We start from the raw sequence: 20,873 nt of genomic DNA on the forward strand, positions 1-20,873 counted from the left end.
TAATGATTCTTTGACTTTGAAAAGCTTAATCATTTTAGAAATACAAATCGCTTTCATCTGTCAATTTATTTGTGTATTAGTGCGGTAAGAAAGTGTGAAATAACATTAACAAAAGAAAAGATGCTAAAACTTGTTCTGTGGTTAGGCGACGAAACGCCTGAGATTTATGAATGGAAAACAAACCGATTATGTTCGTGTTTTTTAAATTTAATTTTACTGCCCTTTCTAAAGACCTTTTTTTAAGGATGCTTACATGTGGCGCGTGGTAAGCGCGTGCCGTGTCTCATCCCCCGCTTTTCTTCCCTTGGGGAAAACTTTCCCGGCTCGCGGTTCCGTATTTTCTCCCCATTTCCCTCTCCCTCTCCATCATCCCGAATGATCCCCCCCGTATACGTACGCGAGAGTCCACGCTATACTCTATAAATAGAATAAGGCGGCGCACAGCTGAGGCGGAAAAGCGGAAATTTTTCTCTCTCTCTCTCTTTCTTTTTCTTTCTTTTTCCTGACGCGTGCTTTCGTTAGCGTAGTATCGTGTATCTCGATGCTCGACAGACGGCGAAATCGAAGCTGAGTCGAAGGGAGGGATCGCGGAAGAAACCAGCGACGAGGAGGGAGGTGTAGAGGTATGAAGGGAAAAAAAAATCCCGACCAGGGTCACTTCGGTTAGAATTAACGTATGAATTCAGTCACCTCGTGACCCGTCCTTCCCGGTCCTTCTCCTTCGCAGAACCCCACAGGAAGAGAGTACAACGACCTCCGCATTCTTCACCCTCGAGGAACTAAGTCGCCCATCGGAGACTTGGCCAGTACAAAAAAAAATCTATACGTGAAAATAATCAGACGTGACGTTCCGTGAAGCTACGGATCCGATTATACGGAGAAACATGCGCGATCAGAACTGTATCCGGGACGTCACGCGCGCCGTGAGATCGCTGTTTTAATGAAGATGACGAAGAAGACGTCAGAAACGCAGACGTCTTTGCTGCCATGCAGTAACCGCGGAGCGCGGAACTAATTGCGCGACTAATTAAGAAGTATTAAAAATGGACAAAGAACGCGTTTAGGGCGGAAACGTGCGCGAGAAGAAAGTGAAAGGGGGTTGCAATATACGAGAGCAAAGAGAGAGAAGAGCGACAAAGAGATCGATACGCTTCATTATTAACCCTCCGCGATCATCGCTATCGCGGGCGTTTCGCCAGGGGTGGCGAACGGTACTGCAAGGGAGGAGATTAAACGGTGAAATTTTCTGGGGTCGAAAATGCGATTTTCCCCGGTTTTCTCATCGTTTCTCGCGCGCGCGCGCGGTTTTGGAAACGGCTGCGACCGGCCATTTATCGAAAAATCTCTTCTCTTCGACGCGACGTCCATTGGGATCGGGGTGGACAATGGTCGCGAATGTGTCGACCTATAAATCTCGCATTGTCCGGTCGCCAATGTTTAGCCGTCCGCATATTAACCCCGGGGTGAGAAGGCCGTTCACCCGGTCATTGTTCAATAGCTGACCCCTCTCGTGGCAGTGTGACCCCCGATCTTATTTGGGTTACGAGCGCGCGATCCGTTCTTGACCGGTCTCACGTGACACGATGCGAAATGCAGAATTCACTGTTCGTTTGCTCCAAATAAAATTCTATCGACGACATCTAAACTGCGCATTAACAAAAAAGAAAAGAATTATAGATGCTGTATGAAAAGTTAATGAGGGCTGTTGTAACAGAATGTATTTGTTGTATACCCTCTGTGTTACTGTACAAAATAAAAATTAATTTGATACAAAATTAATTACATTTTTATTAATATAATTAATAATATTAATAAATCCTATATGTCGCTTGTTAAATTACCCTTTTTATGATTAACACTGCCTTTAATTATTTCATCGCGTAGTATATATCCACGTGCTATTTTCAATCAAGGAATTGTACTATATGTATGCAATGGTGGACACTTCGCGGCAATGGTACACATTAATGGTGAACATTATAGCCGCCCGTTATGTCCAGTTATGTCCGAGCGATTGAGTTACTGATACTCAAAAGAAACCAGAAAATATAAAACCGGACAGAGAGGGAGGACAAGAGAGGTGAGGGAGGAAGGGAAGAGAAAGAAATGAATGGACTAGGGATCGGAAATCGGGGATCAGAATCTGAAAATCGACGTTGAGAGATTAGCACGAGTATGGAAAAGCTATTCTTATAAGAGAAGAAAAAAAAGAGAAGAAAAACATTTTAGTTTACCTAAGACGGACAGAGCGCTGACGGTTGTATGCTGAGAATATTAATTTAGGAGAGTCACTTTTTCCACTGACGGCACTGACTCACGTAAGGTGCACGATTTAGTACGGAATTTTTTTATAAACCTGTTGCGCGTCTAATGCGCCAAGTGACTTTCGACACCCCAGCTCTCTTTTCTCCTTTTTTTTTCCTCCCGTTTTTTTTCCGTTAACATCTCGTCGATCTTTATAGGGCCCCTCTTATTGGCCAGTGCTCCGATAGCCCGCCAATCATCCACGTGTGCGTTTATTATATATATGTATAAGGTCGAACGCGGCACGCGCGTGCACAAAAAGCGCAAAGAATACGAGAGGATGCAGGATTCTTCCCGTTCTTTTTCTTTTTTCACCATTATAAAAAAGCCAGGTAAATGGAGGGAGGGGGAGAAGGGAAAAAGGTCGGTTGGGGAAAGATGGTTGGGAAAGGTGAGGGGAAGGAGGAAAAGCTGGGAATTGTGGAAAAGAACTGATTCAGCCACGAGAGCTCTTCAATCTGCACAGGCTTCTGGCCCGAGAATAAGGGGTAGCAGAGGGGTAAGGGTAACAAGAGAGAAGCGCGGGGGAAGTGACAGGGGTCAGGCAGAGAAAAAATTTCGAAGTTGTTGACCACACCAAATGTCATTTAGCTGAAATTCACATCTCTTTCACGATTTCGATTTCTCTTATTTTATCACAACTTTTCCCGCCTTCTATCATGCATTACTCCGATGAGATAGCTGTCAAAAACGCCAAGGCTGGGAAATTATGAAATGGATAAAAAAATTTAATTTGTATTATTGTTAAATGTGAAATTATACAAAAAATATCATGCAATATCACGTGTCATTTTCTTTTCTGTTAGAATGAATTGCAAGTATTCACACGTTCACACGTTCAGTATTGACAAAGTACGTAAAAATAGCCCATTTTTGTAACTTTAATTGCAAATTTCTCAAAATTGTGACGTGATGGAGCAATTTGGAAACTGGATTCGTATTCAGCATCTAAAAAACTATAGAAAATGACTAGTCTTGTTCTGATATTTAAAAAAGTCATTTTTTATTGAACTGTGTTATTACGAGATATAATCCATTGTTTGAATCTGCTTCTCTCTCTCTCTCTTTCTCTTCCTTCCTTTCTCTCTCAAAATAGGGCATCAAACAAATGTTGGACATCGAATGTTCCATTCTTCTTGGCTATAACGAGCCCTTATTAAAGCAGCTAAAGTCCGTTGTAATCCCGGAAAAAGGGCGACGCGGCGAGATTGGTCCACGTTAAAAACTCGCGCGGAAGGACGCACCGCGGTGCGGTGTCAGCAGATGAACCATAAGTATGGTCAACCCAACACGAGCGTGGGTCAGCTGTCAGTTGTTTGTCCATAGAGAGGGGCACCATTTGCGCGCTGCAGCCTGCAGAAGGCTGATCGCTCCGATCGTCGATGGCTCTCCCCGAAAACATCAAGGGCTATCGCTTTCTATGAATTCGGCCGAATTTTTCGTCGCAACGGTCGCAAACTCTCATAAATCGAGAATTTAGAGCGCGAACCCTCGCAACGTCCCCGACAAGACGTGCGAGGATCTTATTATACAATTAGATTACGTACTTACAATAATTTAAAAAAAAATTAATTTAAAAAAATATATTTTCGAGAAGCTTGGCCAAGCCTTTCGAAAGTAAAATAGAATAATGTAAGTCGCTTATTTAAGTTACACCGTTTTAACGATTATGTTTAAACGATTATTTCGGGGTCCAGGTTCGAATATACATATGAATATCACATTTTCCGAGAATCATTTATCTTCAATCTTCTAGTTATCTTATGTAGTTTGTGTAATGTTTAACGAATGGACGGTATATCCCGAGTTAATGACTTCTACATAAAAGACAATATGTTTGACATATATTTGTATACCTGAGTTTAAAAAGGGGGTCACAGCGGTTGTGCATTTTTAGTGTTGGCACAAGAGACTTTATTTACAGAAAACACAGAACACATTTTTCAACTTAACCCAGAACTGACATAAATATATCATTTTCGTGTCTCTTTCACGAAGAGCGTAACAATTGAGCGTATTTTGTACTCTCACCGCGGTGTGCGAAACATGATTCAAAGTAGAGCGAAATGCCGAAATGTAGCAAAATCAATTTCTGTTATACACATAGCTGATACACACAACTGTCAAAATATGCCATGACAGCCGCTCATGAAGTAAGCGCAGCGAGAAAACCAATCGGCATCGCCGAAAAGAACCAACAATACAACTTCGAGACTTTCGAGAGGACTTCGATACATTCGAGCACGTTATATGATCGTGCATTCGAGTATCGATTTAACATGCCTTTTTTTTTTAGAAAAGATGTAATATTTTAATTATAATATTACAATAATAATTATAATATAATTACAGTAGAATAATAATAATAAAGGTTTACCCAGAATACAAAGCTTCCAGAACATTGCGAAAACACATACCATAATCTGGGAGACTCATAACTTTAAAAGCTGTAACTCTGGTACAAATTAATATTTACAAATAAATATTTTTGGACTTGCTTTTTCCTATTTTGAAGCTCTGAGATTTAGGAATATGTTTGAATATGTAGCAATACCGATAAGTTTTATTTTGTCAAGTGATAAAGTTAAAACAATATCGAAAATAGAAAATTCCGAGCAAGCAAAATTTGGATTTGGCAGACTTATGCTGTACGTTCTAGAGTTAAAAATAGCAGTTCCCCCATATCTCTCGTCCTATTTGAACTGGTATTTGTTTTATTCAAAATAAAAATAAATGAGACAAATATACCGAAAATGTATGCTGAAAAATGTTTCTGTGATGGATTAGCTAATAAATCTTGAATTTTTTACGCTATGCAGCTAGGCCTGACAGAAATTGCCTGGGAAAGTTGCAGTACATACAAGAAGATAAATGATAAAATACAAAGATTTCAAGTTTACCATAGAAAAATTTGGAAAAAATGAGACCAGCCGATTTTTTTCACGCTTTTACCCTTGTTTACGGTTTTGTGAATATTTTTACTTCATTAATCAAGAAAGAATAATACTAGAAAAAAGATTTACGGCGCTCGTAAATTTTAATTTATATGCAAATTTCTCTAAGAAGAACAATAAATGTGGGTCACATTAAAATTTTGAAAGAGAAAATGCTTTCAAAGAAGAATGCTTTGAATGTCTTGCCGACTTTACACCTACCGTGTCAAAGAAAAATACAGCACATCACAATATATGTCCTAAAATTAGAAGTACTTTTCTAAAAATTTCATAACGCTTAGTCTAACAATGAAAAGGCTTAGAACTGAACTTTATCGATTTCAATGAAACTTGGCAAGATTTACAGAGAAAATTCTCCCGAATGTAATGATACCCCTATTAGGTGCAAATTGTCAACCGTTTCCGAGATATTTTAAAAATAAATTTAATAGCGTCTTTAGTAGTCTTTATTAGGACGCTCACATACGAGTTTTTGTAGCGTGGATATAATAACTGTTTCATAATTTGTAGACTTTATATCATGACTATTATATTATTTTTATATCTATATTTTATATATACATACACATACCCACACACACACACACATATTTTTTCATTGTTAAATTTTTCCAAGTATAAATGTTAACTTTTGATAAACTGGGATAATGGAGTAACAAATATATATTGTAATAATGCAAATGAAATAACTTTTAAGCTACGTGATTTTCAAGCGGGACTATATAAAAGGCCGTTTTTATAGATCATTTATTCATTTTTATGCGTTTAAAAAAAAGATGCCGTTGGAATAGGTATTTTTATAGCTTTATAAAAAATTTAAAGATCGTGGAAAATGTGAGGGTACCGTTACGGCTATCTTTTTTCATTTCAGACGAACAAAAAGAGTGAATAAAATACTGCCGATTCTCTCGGGTTGCTGAAAGAAGCGACAGTTATAATGCACATGTAAATTTCGAATTTTGAATGAATGCAATCCGAACTCATCGAATGTTGCGTTCTACGAGCAAAACATATCTAAGAGAAAGAGTTTCAGAAAGCAGTCAGTTTGTCATCATTAAACTTTCTCGGCTACATAACTAAAAAAAGGATCAAAAATTTATAGTCTGACCGGCCTCTTAAAGCATATAAACTACGCATTAGTCCAGATAAAAACATTGTCAAATAGTTTTCCCCGCAGGATTATTCGAAATAATATAGATTCTTTAAAAATATAATTGCATTTTAAGATCAGAAATTTGTCAGAATTGGAATAGGTTTTAACTTACTGCAAAATAGTAGTGCACTGAAATACATAGAAAGAGTAATAGACATATATAAATGGTGCCAGAAAACGAGCCGTTTAGCTAAAAGATAATATTTCTTTTAATAACACACATTTTACATTTCGTGTATGTCATTCGTTGATTTTCACTCCTTTATCTCCTTTATTTATGCAACGCGCCCATATTGTGTGTAGATTGTACTCCTATTTTAGAAAAAGCTTCTGCTTTAAAATATCACGTTTTAATAGGAGTTTCTGTCTTCTTTACAGTATTAGGGAAAGGGTGCGAGCTGTCTACATTGGAGAGAAAACAGATTGCGTTCGACGAAAAAAGAATCTTCGAATAATAGCACGGTATCACACATCGTGTATTTTATGTTTCTTTAAGATCGAATCAAATTAATCGAGAGCAAATTACAGAATTTATTTTATTATTAGCACAAAATGCGTCGTTGTTTTAATTTCTTGAATAACTATATTTGAGTACTTTCGATTATAAGTGAATTGTCTTGTGCACGTTTTAATTTTTTTTTTTAATAATCAACAGGTCGCAAACTACATAAAACGATGTATTTCATTTTAATTACTATAATCCACTCATTATATATATAATCACTCTAATATTTTCTATCATTGCAGGATATTCCGTAATTTGCGGTTAAAATTTTAACAGCTTTTTTTGAAAAACTTGAAATGTTATATAAAAAAATTATTTCAACAAAAAGGACTCTCTCTGTGTATAAACACATATTATTGCAATGAAATAAAAATATGTCTATATACATTAACCCTCCATCTGTGATCTACGGCGTCAGAGTCAAAGTGATATCTGCTCGTAACTGCAAGCCTGCTAGAAAATATTAAATAAACGATGTTTATCAAAATGACTATAAAATTGTCAACTACAATATAGACAGATGTTTCATGAATTTTTTTAGATTTTTCAAAATACTTTAAGGTAGGAAAAAATAGTGTCGAACGTGACATACCCACGTATACACTCCGAGGGTGCAAAAAAACCACAGACGGAGGTAATAATCCTTTGTGCATAAGATTTATATATTATTTAAATTTATGTATTATTAATTTTTAATTGGTTGCATGTGTTTATCCGAGATATGTAAGGAATTATTCATACATTTTTAAAGCAACATTAATGCAATAAAATAATATAATGAAGTTTCTTTGTGAACAAATTTTATCAGAAATTAATGTATAACATTTTATAAGTAAATAAATAATTAATAAATAATATGTATCTCGTAATTACATAATACAATTCGATACAGTTTAAGACATTCTTAATTTATATTTATCAAATTAATACTTTCAAAAATTTCAAATATCATTGTTCATCAACGTTTATTTTTTATTTTCCTTATTTATTACTGCACCGTAATTTTTTGTTTGATCGAGCAAAGCATATCGTGGTTTAAAATGGTTAAGAAAAAATCATACGGTATTATGAAGATTATTTATGAGGCAGAAGGGTTGAAAACTAGCGGAAGCGTATAACAGTATCGTGAGTGGCGACATAACGGGTTTGCTCTCTTAGACTAGAGTGGGAGTAACTTTTTGTTAAGAGGTATGCAAGTTGGTGGATGGGGGTAGGCAATAGGGGCTGAGTAAAATAGGTATGTGCTACTATTGGACAAACGATTTCGGAGAGAGGGTACCACCCTAGAACAAGACCTAAAGTTGGGATTCAGGAGTTAGTGTCTCTCAGTTTCGAGTCGGTATCGTTTGTCCGAGCTTTCTCGCGTACATATTGATACACAAATCTGGAATTTTTTGTTCCGGAATCGTTCTCGATTCGGATCGTCTAAGTTTTTACCCGCGACAATACGAGTGTCTTCGCATTATTGCGAATCTACGTCGCAAAGCCGGTCAAGCGTCCACTCCGATATCCGCTCGATATCGAGACTTTCCTCAAAAGCTATATAATTTCGGATTCATCAAAACTATCGTCCCGTTAATTAATTATAATTAATCGTCCGGACGTTAAATTAATAAAAAACGAAACATTCGAACAGGAGGGAAATCTTTGAAAGAGGGCGATATACATATAGTGATAAGTATCGTGGATAAGTAACAGTGCTGAGGGACTCAAAGCAGTAAGGATACTGTATATCAAAAGTAGTGTAGTGTAAAATATATAAGTGTCAAATCTTTAAAGACGAGTTGAGGAAAATATGGCGTTCTGAAGAATTTCGAAGGACGACGAAAGAATTTGGAGTTCATTACTAATAAATTTGACAAGCGTGTAATAAAGCAAAGTAAGTACAATCACAATGTTATTTTATTTTGATTAAATTTTCTATACAGATTCACATTCTTTACAGATTAAATTCTTTATGAATGAAATTCATTTTACAAATTTAAAAAGGAAAAAAATACAGTTTGAAATTCACAATATTTTTGTAACTGTATTCATAGTTAGGAAAAAAAGTTAGCTATCTTTGTATTAATTCTGTTTAATTAATGCTTAAAAGAAAACTCGCTCGGGACGTTTGTCTCCTCTTTCTCTATTTCTTTCTCTTTTCCTATTTGTTTCATTTTTTTTATACTTACACAGGAATGTATGAGTAGCGAATGTACGAACAGCGTAGTAAATTTCTTTACAGCGTGATGAACATTTTGCACGTAAACGTATGTAAAACGTCTTATTTTTTACAGGAAATATGTCGCTATAAATATTGATCTATATTATTTAAATTGATAATGTTTTTGTCGTTTTATCTCTTCTTTGCCAGTCAATTTAGCATACTATAAATACTAGAGTATGATTTTTTTAGATTTTTTTGCAATTTATGAGAACGTTTCCTTTTTAAATAGATTTCTCGATTTTATATTGTCAATTTAATAACTTTTCAGTCACAGACATCACATTACATTAATATTTAATTTCTCAGCAATTTTTCTTCATCGTGCTCCCTGGCGCGTGATTTCTATTCTACTCTGTAATGTTTGCCGATTGAAATTTCAAGTGTACTTCGTTGCTTTGCCGTTTTCTATTTATTATTATGATCTTGACGTACGTCTCGGCTGGAATTTCGAAATACCATCAACGTCGTTTTGACCTTAAGATAATGCTATTTCTTCGGAATTTCGAAGCCGGAAAACGGTTATCTAGATCAATAAATGTATCGATAAAAGTGTTTATCACCTGCGTTTAGCAGCCTTAAATTCGAGGCACTTACTTGTAAGGAGAGTACTCCTCCTTTTTATTTTCTACATGGTCAGAAAATATATTTTTTAACAAATAATGGTACTTATAAAATAAACAAAGTGTTTTTAATTACTCATAGAATCAAAATGTAATAGACTTTTAAGAACATAGACTCCTAACTATGGTCTTAGGGAGGTCGGAGTTGTTCTGATATAAAAGAAAATTAGAAATAATTATCTTTCCTTTTTACATCAAAACGAAGGTTATTTTATATTCATCATATTGTTACACATTGTGTTACCGCCCCATGTGCCCTTGCACCAGTTTTCACACTTTCCTTAAAAGTAAAAAAAAGTACTTATATGTTTTGAACAATTTTTACTACATCATGCATAGAAAGAAAGGGATCACTTTCAAAGATGTCATTTTAATTTATGGGCAACGTCACAGGTATATGTATCGTACCTACTCTAAATGAGATTCTGCCTATAGTTAACAGTGGGGCGTCTTGACGAAGAGAATTTGACTATACATTTGCTGCTCCAGTTAAATAAATGATTCCAGCCGCATAAACGTAAACCGCCTCGAGGAGGAACACATAAATCTCTTTTTTACTTCATCTATGAATACGAAATTTTTGTAAGAGAAAGCGAAAATAATTTGAGAAATTTATATTAATAGATTTATGTAGCAATAAAGCATTTCAAGATTTGTTGCTATCTCTACAACTATTTAAAAAACTTTTGACAACAATTGAGTTCAAACTATAATTTGTACTTAAATTTACATTTTAGAAATTGGAGAAATAAATTAAAATTAAGGACATAAGTCGAATAAAAGAAATGTGACGTGAAAAAATTGGGATAGGCCAAGCAAGAAAATAAGAAATTATTTTTATACAAAAAAATTTAATTTATTATTTTTGCATATTTTTTAAATATTAATATTATGTTAAAGTTTTTTATTATCATTTTTATATCTTCATGGCTTTAAAATACGTTTTCTCTAATTTCAGATTTAATTATTTATAAGTTCAATTATCCTCCGTATTATTAATAACAAATTTTTCTGTATACAAAGTAAGAGAATAGCAATTTTGTAAATAATTGTTTTTAAATAAAGTCGCATTTTATTTCATTATTCAAAGCACTGAAGTTAAACCTCTTTTACTCAATATCCGCTACACACTGCGAATATTTCCTGATAAATTTTTACTATTGGAACTAGAAAATGTATTCCTCTGAGATGCGAACATAAGTCCGACTAAAGATGGGATTTTGACGTCGTATGATGTCTCAGAGGATATAGTATAGTCACTGGAGACGTCGTATAACGTCTCTAGTGACTATACTGTATCTTATTCTCTTCAGGATAGAATGTAGGACAGGAAAAGTTATACAATTGTGGCTAACCCTTTTTATTGTTTTGCCTATAAGCTTATTACTAAAGAAAAAAAAAACAGATCAAAATTATTCGTGCTTTTGAATTTGCAATATTTTTCCAAAGATTTGTCAAGATTAGGATTCAAAGTTACAAGAAAAGCGTGAATGAATATTCTGTTATGGTGATAATCCATTAATTGAATTTATATACTCTGAATAGACCTTCGGAAATCGTAGTTTTCTGCATACATATTATTATTACTAACATTATTATTTATTACTGTTTGCAGTACTAGTCAATAAATTATATAGAGCTTAACGAGAGAGAGAGAGAGAGAGAGAGAGAGAGAGAGAGAGAGAGAGAGAGAGAGAGAGAGAGAGAAAGAGAGAAAGAGAGAGAGAGAGAGAGAGAGAGAGAGAGAGAGAGAGAGAGAGAGAGAGAGAGAGAGAGAGAGAGAGTCGACGTCCGAATAAGTCCGAATAGGAAGAGATTTTATAAGCATTTTCCCTCGCGGCGTGAATATACTTACGTTTTTAGATTCTCTCTTACTTTTATCATCGGTTTATTGATTTTATCAATCATCTTGTTAAACAATGATTATATAAATTAAAAATTAGAATTTTAATCAATATTTTTCGTCGCTTCGTGCGCTCCGTTTGAATATATTTCATTTTATTTTATTTTTTATAATCTCTGATTGGCATCCTTTTAGGCTTTGCAATCTCTAACGTGCACTGCTACATTTAATGTGCTCTATCGATTCCAGCAAAATGCGAATTGTTATTATTTAAATTATATATTTTTAGAATGAAAAACATCGAACACATAATCACCAAAATGGAGAAATGCCAAAAAGAATATTTGGATGCTCTGCTAGGTCAGCAACAGCATCAACAACAGCATCAACAACAGACTACTGTCAAGGAACAATTCCTTTCGCCAACCACGCCCGCTTGGGGTGATAGAAACGTGGTGAGTAATCGCGCAACCCCTCTCCGATTGAGCTCCATCTCCCTCTTCCTTTTTCTCTGCAATACGCATCGCGTACTTTATTCATTCTCTGGACCCTTCCCCCTTTATATTCAACAAAATGTCGGCGTGGAAATGCGATGGAAGTCGTATCGATATTGAGTCTTTGAAACTCAAGCGTGGAATATTTTTTTCGTGCTTGCACCTGCTATTTTTTATCTCGTCGAATATACGTATGTCGTTATATCGTATAGACTCAAGGATGACAATTTTAAGAGTTGATTGTCAAATAATTACATCCATAAATATAAGATCGAATTTGTTTAGTGTCTGTTGATGTTTTAGGAGATTTCTCTAAATATAAATGTTTAAATAATATATCGTAAATAACGTCGCTTTATGTCTAATGCATAAATGTTAATATCAAAATTATACACATATATTAATATACATATATGTTGTTATTTTATACATATTAAATTATATTGATATTACATGTAATAAGTATAAAAAAATAACTTAACAGGTTTAGCCGAGAAAGAAACAAAGTTGAATTGTTTTTATATGTTCACACTCATCTTTCAGTTGATAAAATTTAGCACCACGTTTTCCGATCTTAACACATTTATCTTTTTATAAAGATTTCTCAAGATTTTTTTTTATTTTCTATAGAACGAGCAGTCAGTGGAAGAGACTAAAGAAACTAATAACAACGGTGGTTTCTCGACTCAATCTGATTTGAAAATTTCAATGAGTAGTTCGAGTCAATCCTCGAAGAATAGCAGTTCGTCATCTACACGCAGTTTGACCGAGAATACCACGAATAATCAGTCGTCACAATTACCTAGGATGTGTAAATTATGTCCCTACATTGCGAACGAAAGGTATAGTATCCAGTATTAATTTTTTTAGTTTATGTATTATATGTAGAATGCATCGAAAGCGATCGGTTGAGAAAAGAGAAAATTGCAAAGAATAAATAATATACATGAAATATATATCTTCCATATTGTTCGCATGGTATTCTACTATATAAAACGTAATGTTCGATATTCCAGCTTTGCCATACTCGTGCCTCCTGCACATTTTGTTAAATCTGTTTTATCAAATTAAAAAAATCTGTTAAATTTGTTCTGACAAATTAAATGTGATCTCTAACGTGCACTGCTACATTTAATTCTCTATCGATTCCAGCAAAATGCGAACTGTTATTATTTAAATTATACATTTTTAGAATGGAAAACATCGAGCACATAATCACTCATTGCACATTCGCAAAAGATACATACGTCGAAAAAGACTACTCAAACGGATACGACGAGGAGCAAGATGATTCCGGTAATGAAACACAGAGCAAGGGGAAGAAGAGGCCCAAACTTCCTAGGCCGAAACCCTGCAGCAAATGCGACTTTATAGCGGACACGAAACCGACCCTTTGGCTGCATTTGCGGCAGCACTTCATACGGGAAGACTGTCCCGGTTTCATTTGCCCCTTGTGTCCGTTCGCCACCACGCTCAAGCATCACATGACATTCCACTGGTTCAGCGCTCACGACGATTTCAAGGGATTCGTGTGCACGGAATGTCAATATACATGCGTGAGCAAATCGATGCTGACTAGTCATATGAAAACGCATTCGGAGGTCTATCAGTACAATTGCGGCGACTGCGTGTACAAAACCAAATTCTGCAACGCGATGAAGAAGCATTTGAAAGATAATCGGCATACGCTGGGCATGGTGCTGAACCCGGACGGCACGCGGAATCCATCGGCCACCATTGACGTTTACGGTACCAAACGCGGTCCCAGACGAAGGCCAATTGTCGAAGAGGAAAAAGAGTTTACGGAAACCGCCGAGGACAGGCCGTCAACCTCGGGAATAATTTCCCCGATTTCAATGATTCCGATCTTGCCGGCTTTGATATCGTCGTCCCCGATTTCGACCGTAACCCCGAGATCGACTTCGAGTCCGAACTCGCCGAATTCGAAGGTGACATTGACGTCACCGGTCAAAGTGTCGCCAGTACGGACATCGCCAACCCAGGTCCCATCGTCTCACTCTAATTCTCGAGTCAAAGACATTATGACTATGTTTAACGGAATGACCAATGAGAACGGAGTAAATCCAAGCAGTAATCCAAATATTAACCAAAACACTAACAAGGAGAGCCCATTTTTAAATCCTATGTTTAGTACGTTATGTCAGTGGTGGGTGAATGAAATAGCGGCACGTCGAGATTCAGATGACAAGGAAACCGGGCAGGTATTTCGTTTAATGCTAAATGCCCAAAAGTTTTTACCTGGCCCAAAATATACTGGAAACGTAGCCGGCGCGACTGGTGCCAATGGAGGTCTCTTTGATAACGCGACGACTTTTAACGAGCCCTCGACATCTACGGCTATTCACGAACCCTCGACATCTACGATGCTGGTCTCGGAACTTCAACCGTCGGTAGAAGAAATGGGAGTTCCAGATGAGCCACTGGACCTTAGTATGTCCGCAATGTCAAAACTAGAAAATCAGCTGTTGTTTGAGGAATCAATTGCATCAATTGCGAGCACATCAAGACGCAACAAACGTAAGCGTAAAGCGACGAGGCTAGCGTATCCTACGACAAATGAGAACACGAACGACAACGGAACACAAACACCGAACACAGACCAAATCTATACGGAACCTTCTCTTCCAGCGCTTCTAACGGCAAGTCAATCTGATCTCCAGAGAAGTGAGACGTTTAATGTGACACATAATGCAAATATATATAATTCATCATTTATTTGTTATTATTGTCATATTATATTTGCGAATGAGATCATGTACGCGATGCACATGGGTTTTCACAGTGCTGAAAACCCCCTCGTATGTGCGGTGTGCGATCGGAAATCCTCAAATATAATTGCGTTCTTTTTACATCTTATTCGAACAAAGCATTAAATAACAAATGCTAAAAAATCTGACATGTCACGTAGATCGCGCGGGAAGAGGGGGAAAACGGCTGTATCATTATCTAGTCAAATTCGAGTGTGGAACACTCGTTATCAATTGGAAACATATAGGAATCACGTAGGTAAATTAATTCCTAAATCAAATATTGAAATCAGAATAGTTGCCAAAAATTTAATTGCTATTTTTGTGACAATGAATGAATGAAGATTATATTTGTAGAAATATTATAGAATATTTAGAATAGAATATTATAAAGCAATTATTACAGACATATTATAGAATATTTAGAGAAATATTCAATTCTGATACTGTTTCAAGCCTGATAATGATAGCCTGAAAAGAAGATATAAAGAGGCTCCCTTTCTCTGAATGACGTTGTTCTAAAAATGTAGAAATTTCGTACAAAAATTTGTATTAACACGGCTTTCCGAAACATTTAAAATTATTACTCATGTAAAATTGGTCAATCAGTTCTCATTGTTACCTCAATAGAACTATCAGCCTTCTCTGAGATTATGATATATTATACTTTCCTAACGCTCTGTTCTGGAAACTTTCTGCGAAATTTCTTCTCATATCGTACGCAATATGCGTAATTATAAAAAAAGTGTAATCACACAACTAGCGTACTAGTGGATAGAATCGAGTTTATTCTTCCTCTATAAGTCTCTTACATATTACTTTTTAGTTTATTCTCTGTCTTTATGCTATTACTTTTTCGCTTTATTGCACCTCTTTCTATTCTTTTGCTATATTCGCAATATTCGCAATAATATCGATTGTCGAAATAAGAGCGAATGTGTAAATCATTTAAAAACATTTCGACTTCTCTGAATAGAAGAACAGAAGAAATTTTTTTGGATTTCTAATGTTATATTTTATTTCTTTTGATGTTCAACAATTTGAGATAACACGTTTATTTATATCCAGTTTATGTATATCTAGTGATGTAGTTTGTTTAATTACTTTTACTCTTTTGTTGGACTTATCGATATTATGCGAATTTCCTTTCTCTGCATGTAAATCTTACGTCAGAAAAATGGTATGGTTTAAATACAAAGTTAATTCTATTATTTCTTACACTTCTTTTTTACTTAGACTAATTATTTTATTATTTTTGCATTTCAGACTTGGTATAGAAATATTATTACAATAATTACACATTGCCGTCGAAAGATTATATAATGTTTCTTTACAAAATTTATCGTACAAAGTCATAAAGATTTAAAGAATTAATAATAGAATTAATAAAGTCTAATACGTGTATATATAAATATAGTACTTATATAGATTATAATTAAATGCGTATACATATTGTGGTAATTTTCAAAGTACGTATTGATTCTTTAATAGCTATTGCACAGAGGTGTGCAAAGTACTGCAAAGATCAAACAAACTCAAATAGCGGTCAGATTTCGCACCTTTATTTCAAAATTATGATGCGTTTAGTACATTGCATTATATTTTACTTAAGAAGCTCGCAACGTGTCGGGATATAGACGATGAGGAACGTGAGGACGAACATTACGTTTGTTAGGGAACTCTAAAAAAATTTTTTGTATGGACGAAGTGCATCGGACATATAACTGCTTTAAACGTACCAACGAACCTGATCTTTCTGATGGAAAAATTGATTTGTAATACCGAGAGATTAGATTAGATTGAGTGCACGATAATGTAACATTGGCATTGGATGCAAATTCGATATCTTGTTTTGCGGTCAATGTCGAATGTAAAAATGTAGGCGTACAATGATAAGAGAGGAGCCCGTGGCATGCAACGCACTGATTCTTTTTTTACTTCGCTGGTGTAGAATAATCTAATGCAAACAGCCGTATATATGCTAGGAAATATATAAAAAAGAATTAGAATAATATTTTGCTGGAAAATTTTTACAAAATATTCAAGTTTATGCAATTATATAAACTTACTTTTGCTTTCGCATGTCACGAGCTGTCTTTACGAGCAAACAAACAATAGAATGGCACTCAAAATATCGCAAAAGTTTATTAAATTAATTAATTACGCGATAAATGTGTAATGAACTTTTTTTATGAAGCGTCTCACAAATCATGCAGACCGAATATTCGAACGTTAACGAATATTTTCTGAATTATAACAGCTAGAATTCGTATCGTTCGTTTATTCGCTCAATGTATGTCATTTTGATACGGATCTTATTTTCAAGATTAAAATAGGTTTTCAACATGTTGGTATATTATATATCGATGACATTAATAATAACCGGTTATACCGCTGGCATAATATTGATTAATGTCGTATTGATATAAAATACAGTTAGAAGTGTTTAAGCAGTTATATGTACATCAGTCAAAAAATGGAGAACTGATAGTATAAGTGATTATTATTTAAATATCAAAATCTTGGACATAATAATTGAACTGACATCTTAAAAAATTGTAATGTATTTGTAAACGAGTAAATTCTGACGCATTTTTAATCCTTTATGCATATAAGTATGTGTTTCAAAGGTATACCGAAGTATTAAGGATATCGAAAATAATGCCATTTCAAAATCGAACATTTTCCCCATCCTTAACGGCCGGCGGATCTGATTCCCAGAAATCGCATCAGACGTGTAATGCGACAAATTCAAATTTACATAATAAATCATATCATTTTTGTTATTACATTAAGAATGATTATCGCTGCGTTGCATTTAAGAATGAGATTAGATACGCCGTATACGCTGTAAGCTTTTACAATCGTATCCAAATCGTATCAAAACCCGTGATTTCGAAGAATTCTATTCTATGATGATCAAAACTTCGCAAATGTAATCGCACCCTTTCTACACTTCATTCGTACGAATGAAGCTACTATTTACAAGATCTGTAAATTTGATGTCAAAATTTTGTATTATAATCTTCGGTGTATATGCATAAAGGATTACATTATGTTATTATAATACATTTGTGTGTATCTCGATTTTCGGCTTCAATTTATATAATTCTTGCCCATTGCTGAATTTTTTTTTTATATTGAAATTATAGTTTGCTCATAGCTGATTTTTCTTCTACTGAAATCAACTATGATTTCAGTAGATAAAATATGCATTATATGTATGTAGCAAAAATGATTATTTACAAGTGATATTTTTGTCATTTAAAACATTTTTTATTATAACTATATGTTTTTGAGTTTTGTTAAAAAATTTCAATAAAAAGAGGAATTTAATATACCTATATAAGAAGTATCTTTTCTCGTGAACGTTTTCCTAAAATTTGAATTGTTATCCTCGTCGTTATTTTTATGTATTATTTATAATGGCTAAACGCACATATTACTGCATGTCCTATTTGTCCCTGATTCGTGTGATATGCATTTTAATAACTTTAATTTTGAATATTATTGATGCCACAATGTATAAGTCTTACTTAGAATTGTTCTAATCACATAATAAAAGATATAGAAATTATATGTACACATGTTTTTAGCATTCAAAAAATAGATGATTGTTTCAATTTTTATCTTGGTATAAAAACGAGAATATTTTGTCAACGTATGTCAATGATACAAAAATATATATTGTTCTATAAGCTTATTAAAGTATAATGTATTTTATATACATCGAGAAGACGATAACTGTCATCGACTAAAATTAATTTTTTATCGTAAAAATTAATAACAGTTAATAACGTACGTATTTCTATCAATTATCTGAGATAAAATGCTAATAATTTTGTTTTTTAATTAAAACAAATGTAAAATACGAATTGCTTGTAATAAATTTCTCGAACGCTTCCTGTTTAGATTCCAAGTGTCGTGTGACTCCTTTAACAAGCCTTTGCGAGTCCCACATGCAACGTCGACTGCCACCCACCTTGTGTATCGACAGAAATGCCGGGAAAACCGTCACGAGATGGGCATCGTAAGAATTTCTTCGAAGTACATCCACGTCATGCCAATCCATATTTGAACGAACAATCCATAATTCATATCGATGTATTCGATAAAGCCGTGCGCTTGTGTTGATACCTAAGAAAATGTAAAAGGTAACTTTTAATATATACGAAGGGAGCGAACGTCTATTTCGTTACATATAAAAATTACACATAGTTAATTTTATTAGAAATACAATGTTTTCTTAAATCTTTCCTGAGTTTGAAAACTAAAACATTCGCAGACATATACACATTTCTATTTATTTAAATTATATAAATTATTTCTGTAATTTTCCGTACTATTTTAAATAGTACAGTTATATGTATAATATAAAGACAGCAAATAATATAAGAAAAAACAACAGCAAAATATGGTTTCATTAAAGAGAAAATTACAGATATTGATTACTTTGAAGGTTTTGAAAGGATGACTTTGGTTTTAAGATGGAACTATATGTTGGTTACATTTGCCCTTCGTAACGACTTAAACCAAAATCTATGCATTGTATTTTTAAAGAGAGATATGTGAGTGTTCTATTTTTAAACTTACCTTTGTACCGAAATTAGCAATTAATATATAATTCCTCGTAATAATTAGTTCTAGTTAGCAAGCCGTCACAACGAATTGATAACTTCGGAAGGATATTTATTGTAACATCGCGATCTTACCATTTCAGAAGGTCGCTGATAACTGATGATTCTATCGAATATGTACCTGTATTGTAATAAACGGTGTTGTGTTTTTAATATTAGGCGTCATTATAGGTGAACAATTATCAAGCGTCAATACCATAGCAAAATGTACTTAAAAATATATTTTAATATATTTATTGTAATACTAAGTAATTGCATTATTATATATTCAATATATAATATATTTAATATATATTAAACTAATGTTAAGAAAATATTCTTCGGGAAGTGTATAAAAGACAAATAAAAATTATATTCTATTTTTTCTTTCAAATAATTAACGCCTCCTTAATTATGCAACTTATTGAACATCCTAAGCAAAAGATTAACGTATTTTAAATCAATAAATTCTTTTTTCACAAATCCCTTAGTCTTAGTCGATTTAAATAATTCTTTCTTCACAGTAACATCAGAAAAATCAAATTTATTTTCAACTTTCTTTAATACAATTTTACAAATAAATCGAATGCTGTTTGAATGTTAACGAAAATTGTGAACAGCGAAAATTTGCATTGTCCGTTTTTTGTCAAGGTTGTAACATCAGAATTTATTTAATTTATTTATTTAATTTACAATTAAATAATCAAATCGTGAACCTTTGAACGTTCACAGATAAATTCAGTAGTGTCAGTTTTTTATATATACGCGTGTTGTCTGTGATAAGTTTCACTTTTATGAAGAATAAGTATATCTTTATTATTATACCGGAAATATTTTTAAGATTAGTTAAGCAATGGCACATGATCCGATAAACGATGAGAATGTTGTCGCAGCTTGGACGCCGGATTTGTTCGGCCCTATTTTTAAGAAACATAGTTTGACATTAAAACAGGTTAGATATAAATTCTTTGCACGGTGTCTTTTTGTCCTTATCTTGTTAATAGATATAAATTATTTCATTTTTAATATTTTAATTTTATGCTCTTTACGTATCTCAATCCTAACTTGATTTCTTAATTAGGCATTGGATTTGCTTGATGTAGACGAGCAGATTCATCGTATGGCAAGTTTCGTTCCCGACGAAGTAATATACGCAACAGATTTGTCAGATAAGAGCTTACGAAGTTTCCGGGCTGTTTTGATGTTTATAAACATCTCAGGTTGGCATAGCAGTTTTGCGTTTGCACAAGTTTTAAATTTCTTTACGAAAAAAATAAAAATATTTTTAATAAAATCGTCTAATTAATATAACAGCAGGTTTCTCGATGCTATATAAGAGATACATTCACGATAAAAACGGAGGTAGCATGGCCTTAACTAGAACGTTAAATGATTACATCTACATTG

At 34.0% G+C, this 20,873-nt stretch overlaps 1 protein-coding gene across 2 annotated transcripts; it reads left to right on the forward strand.

The window, feature by feature from the left end:
- Nucleotides 1–7,899: 7,899 nt before the first annotated feature.
- LOC139772088 (uncharacterized) lies at nt 7,900–19,729 on the forward strand. Of its 2 annotated transcripts, XM_071705439.1 has the most exons (5): nt 7,900–8,795; nt 11,878–12,043; nt 12,713–12,924; nt 13,275–14,620; nt 18,763–19,729. In XM_071705439.1, the coding sequence occupies exons 2-5, from the start codon at nt 11,879–11,881 to the stop codon at nt 18,882–18,884; spliced, it is 1,845 nt and encodes a 614-aa protein (XP_071561540.1). In that variant the 5' UTR covers nt 7,900–8,795; nt 11,878; the 3' UTR covers nt 18,885–19,729. The 2 variants fall into 2 exon arrangements, with proteins under 2 accessions (XP_071561540.1, XP_071561539.1); XM_071705438.1 differs by lacking the exon at nt 18,763–19,729 and having other exon boundaries at nt 13,275–16,061.
- Nucleotides 19,730–20,873: the final 1,144 nt, after the last annotated feature.

Source organism: Temnothorax nylanderi, unplaced genomic scaffold (assembly GCF_030848795.1).
Source record: "Temnothorax nylanderi isolate EJ_2023f unplaced genomic scaffold, tnyl_v1.0 TNYL_tig0046_pilon, whole genome shotgun sequence".
NCBI classification, from domain to species: domain Eukaryota; kingdom Metazoa; phylum Arthropoda; class Insecta; order Hymenoptera; family Formicidae; genus Temnothorax; species Temnothorax nylanderi.

Coding starts and splice junctions, on each gene's coding strand:
- LOC139772088 (XM_071705438.1), top strand. CDS start 11,879: ATGAAAAACATCGAACACATAATCACCAAAATGGAGAAATGCCAAAAA. Junction 12,044..12,712: donor CTTGGGGTGATAGAAACGTG/GTGAGTAATCGC, acceptor TATTTTCTATAG/AACGAGCAGTCAGTGGAAGA. Junction 12,925..13,274: donor CCCTACATTGCGAACGAAAG/GTATAGTATCCA, acceptor ATACATTTTTAG/AATGGAAAACATCGAGCACA.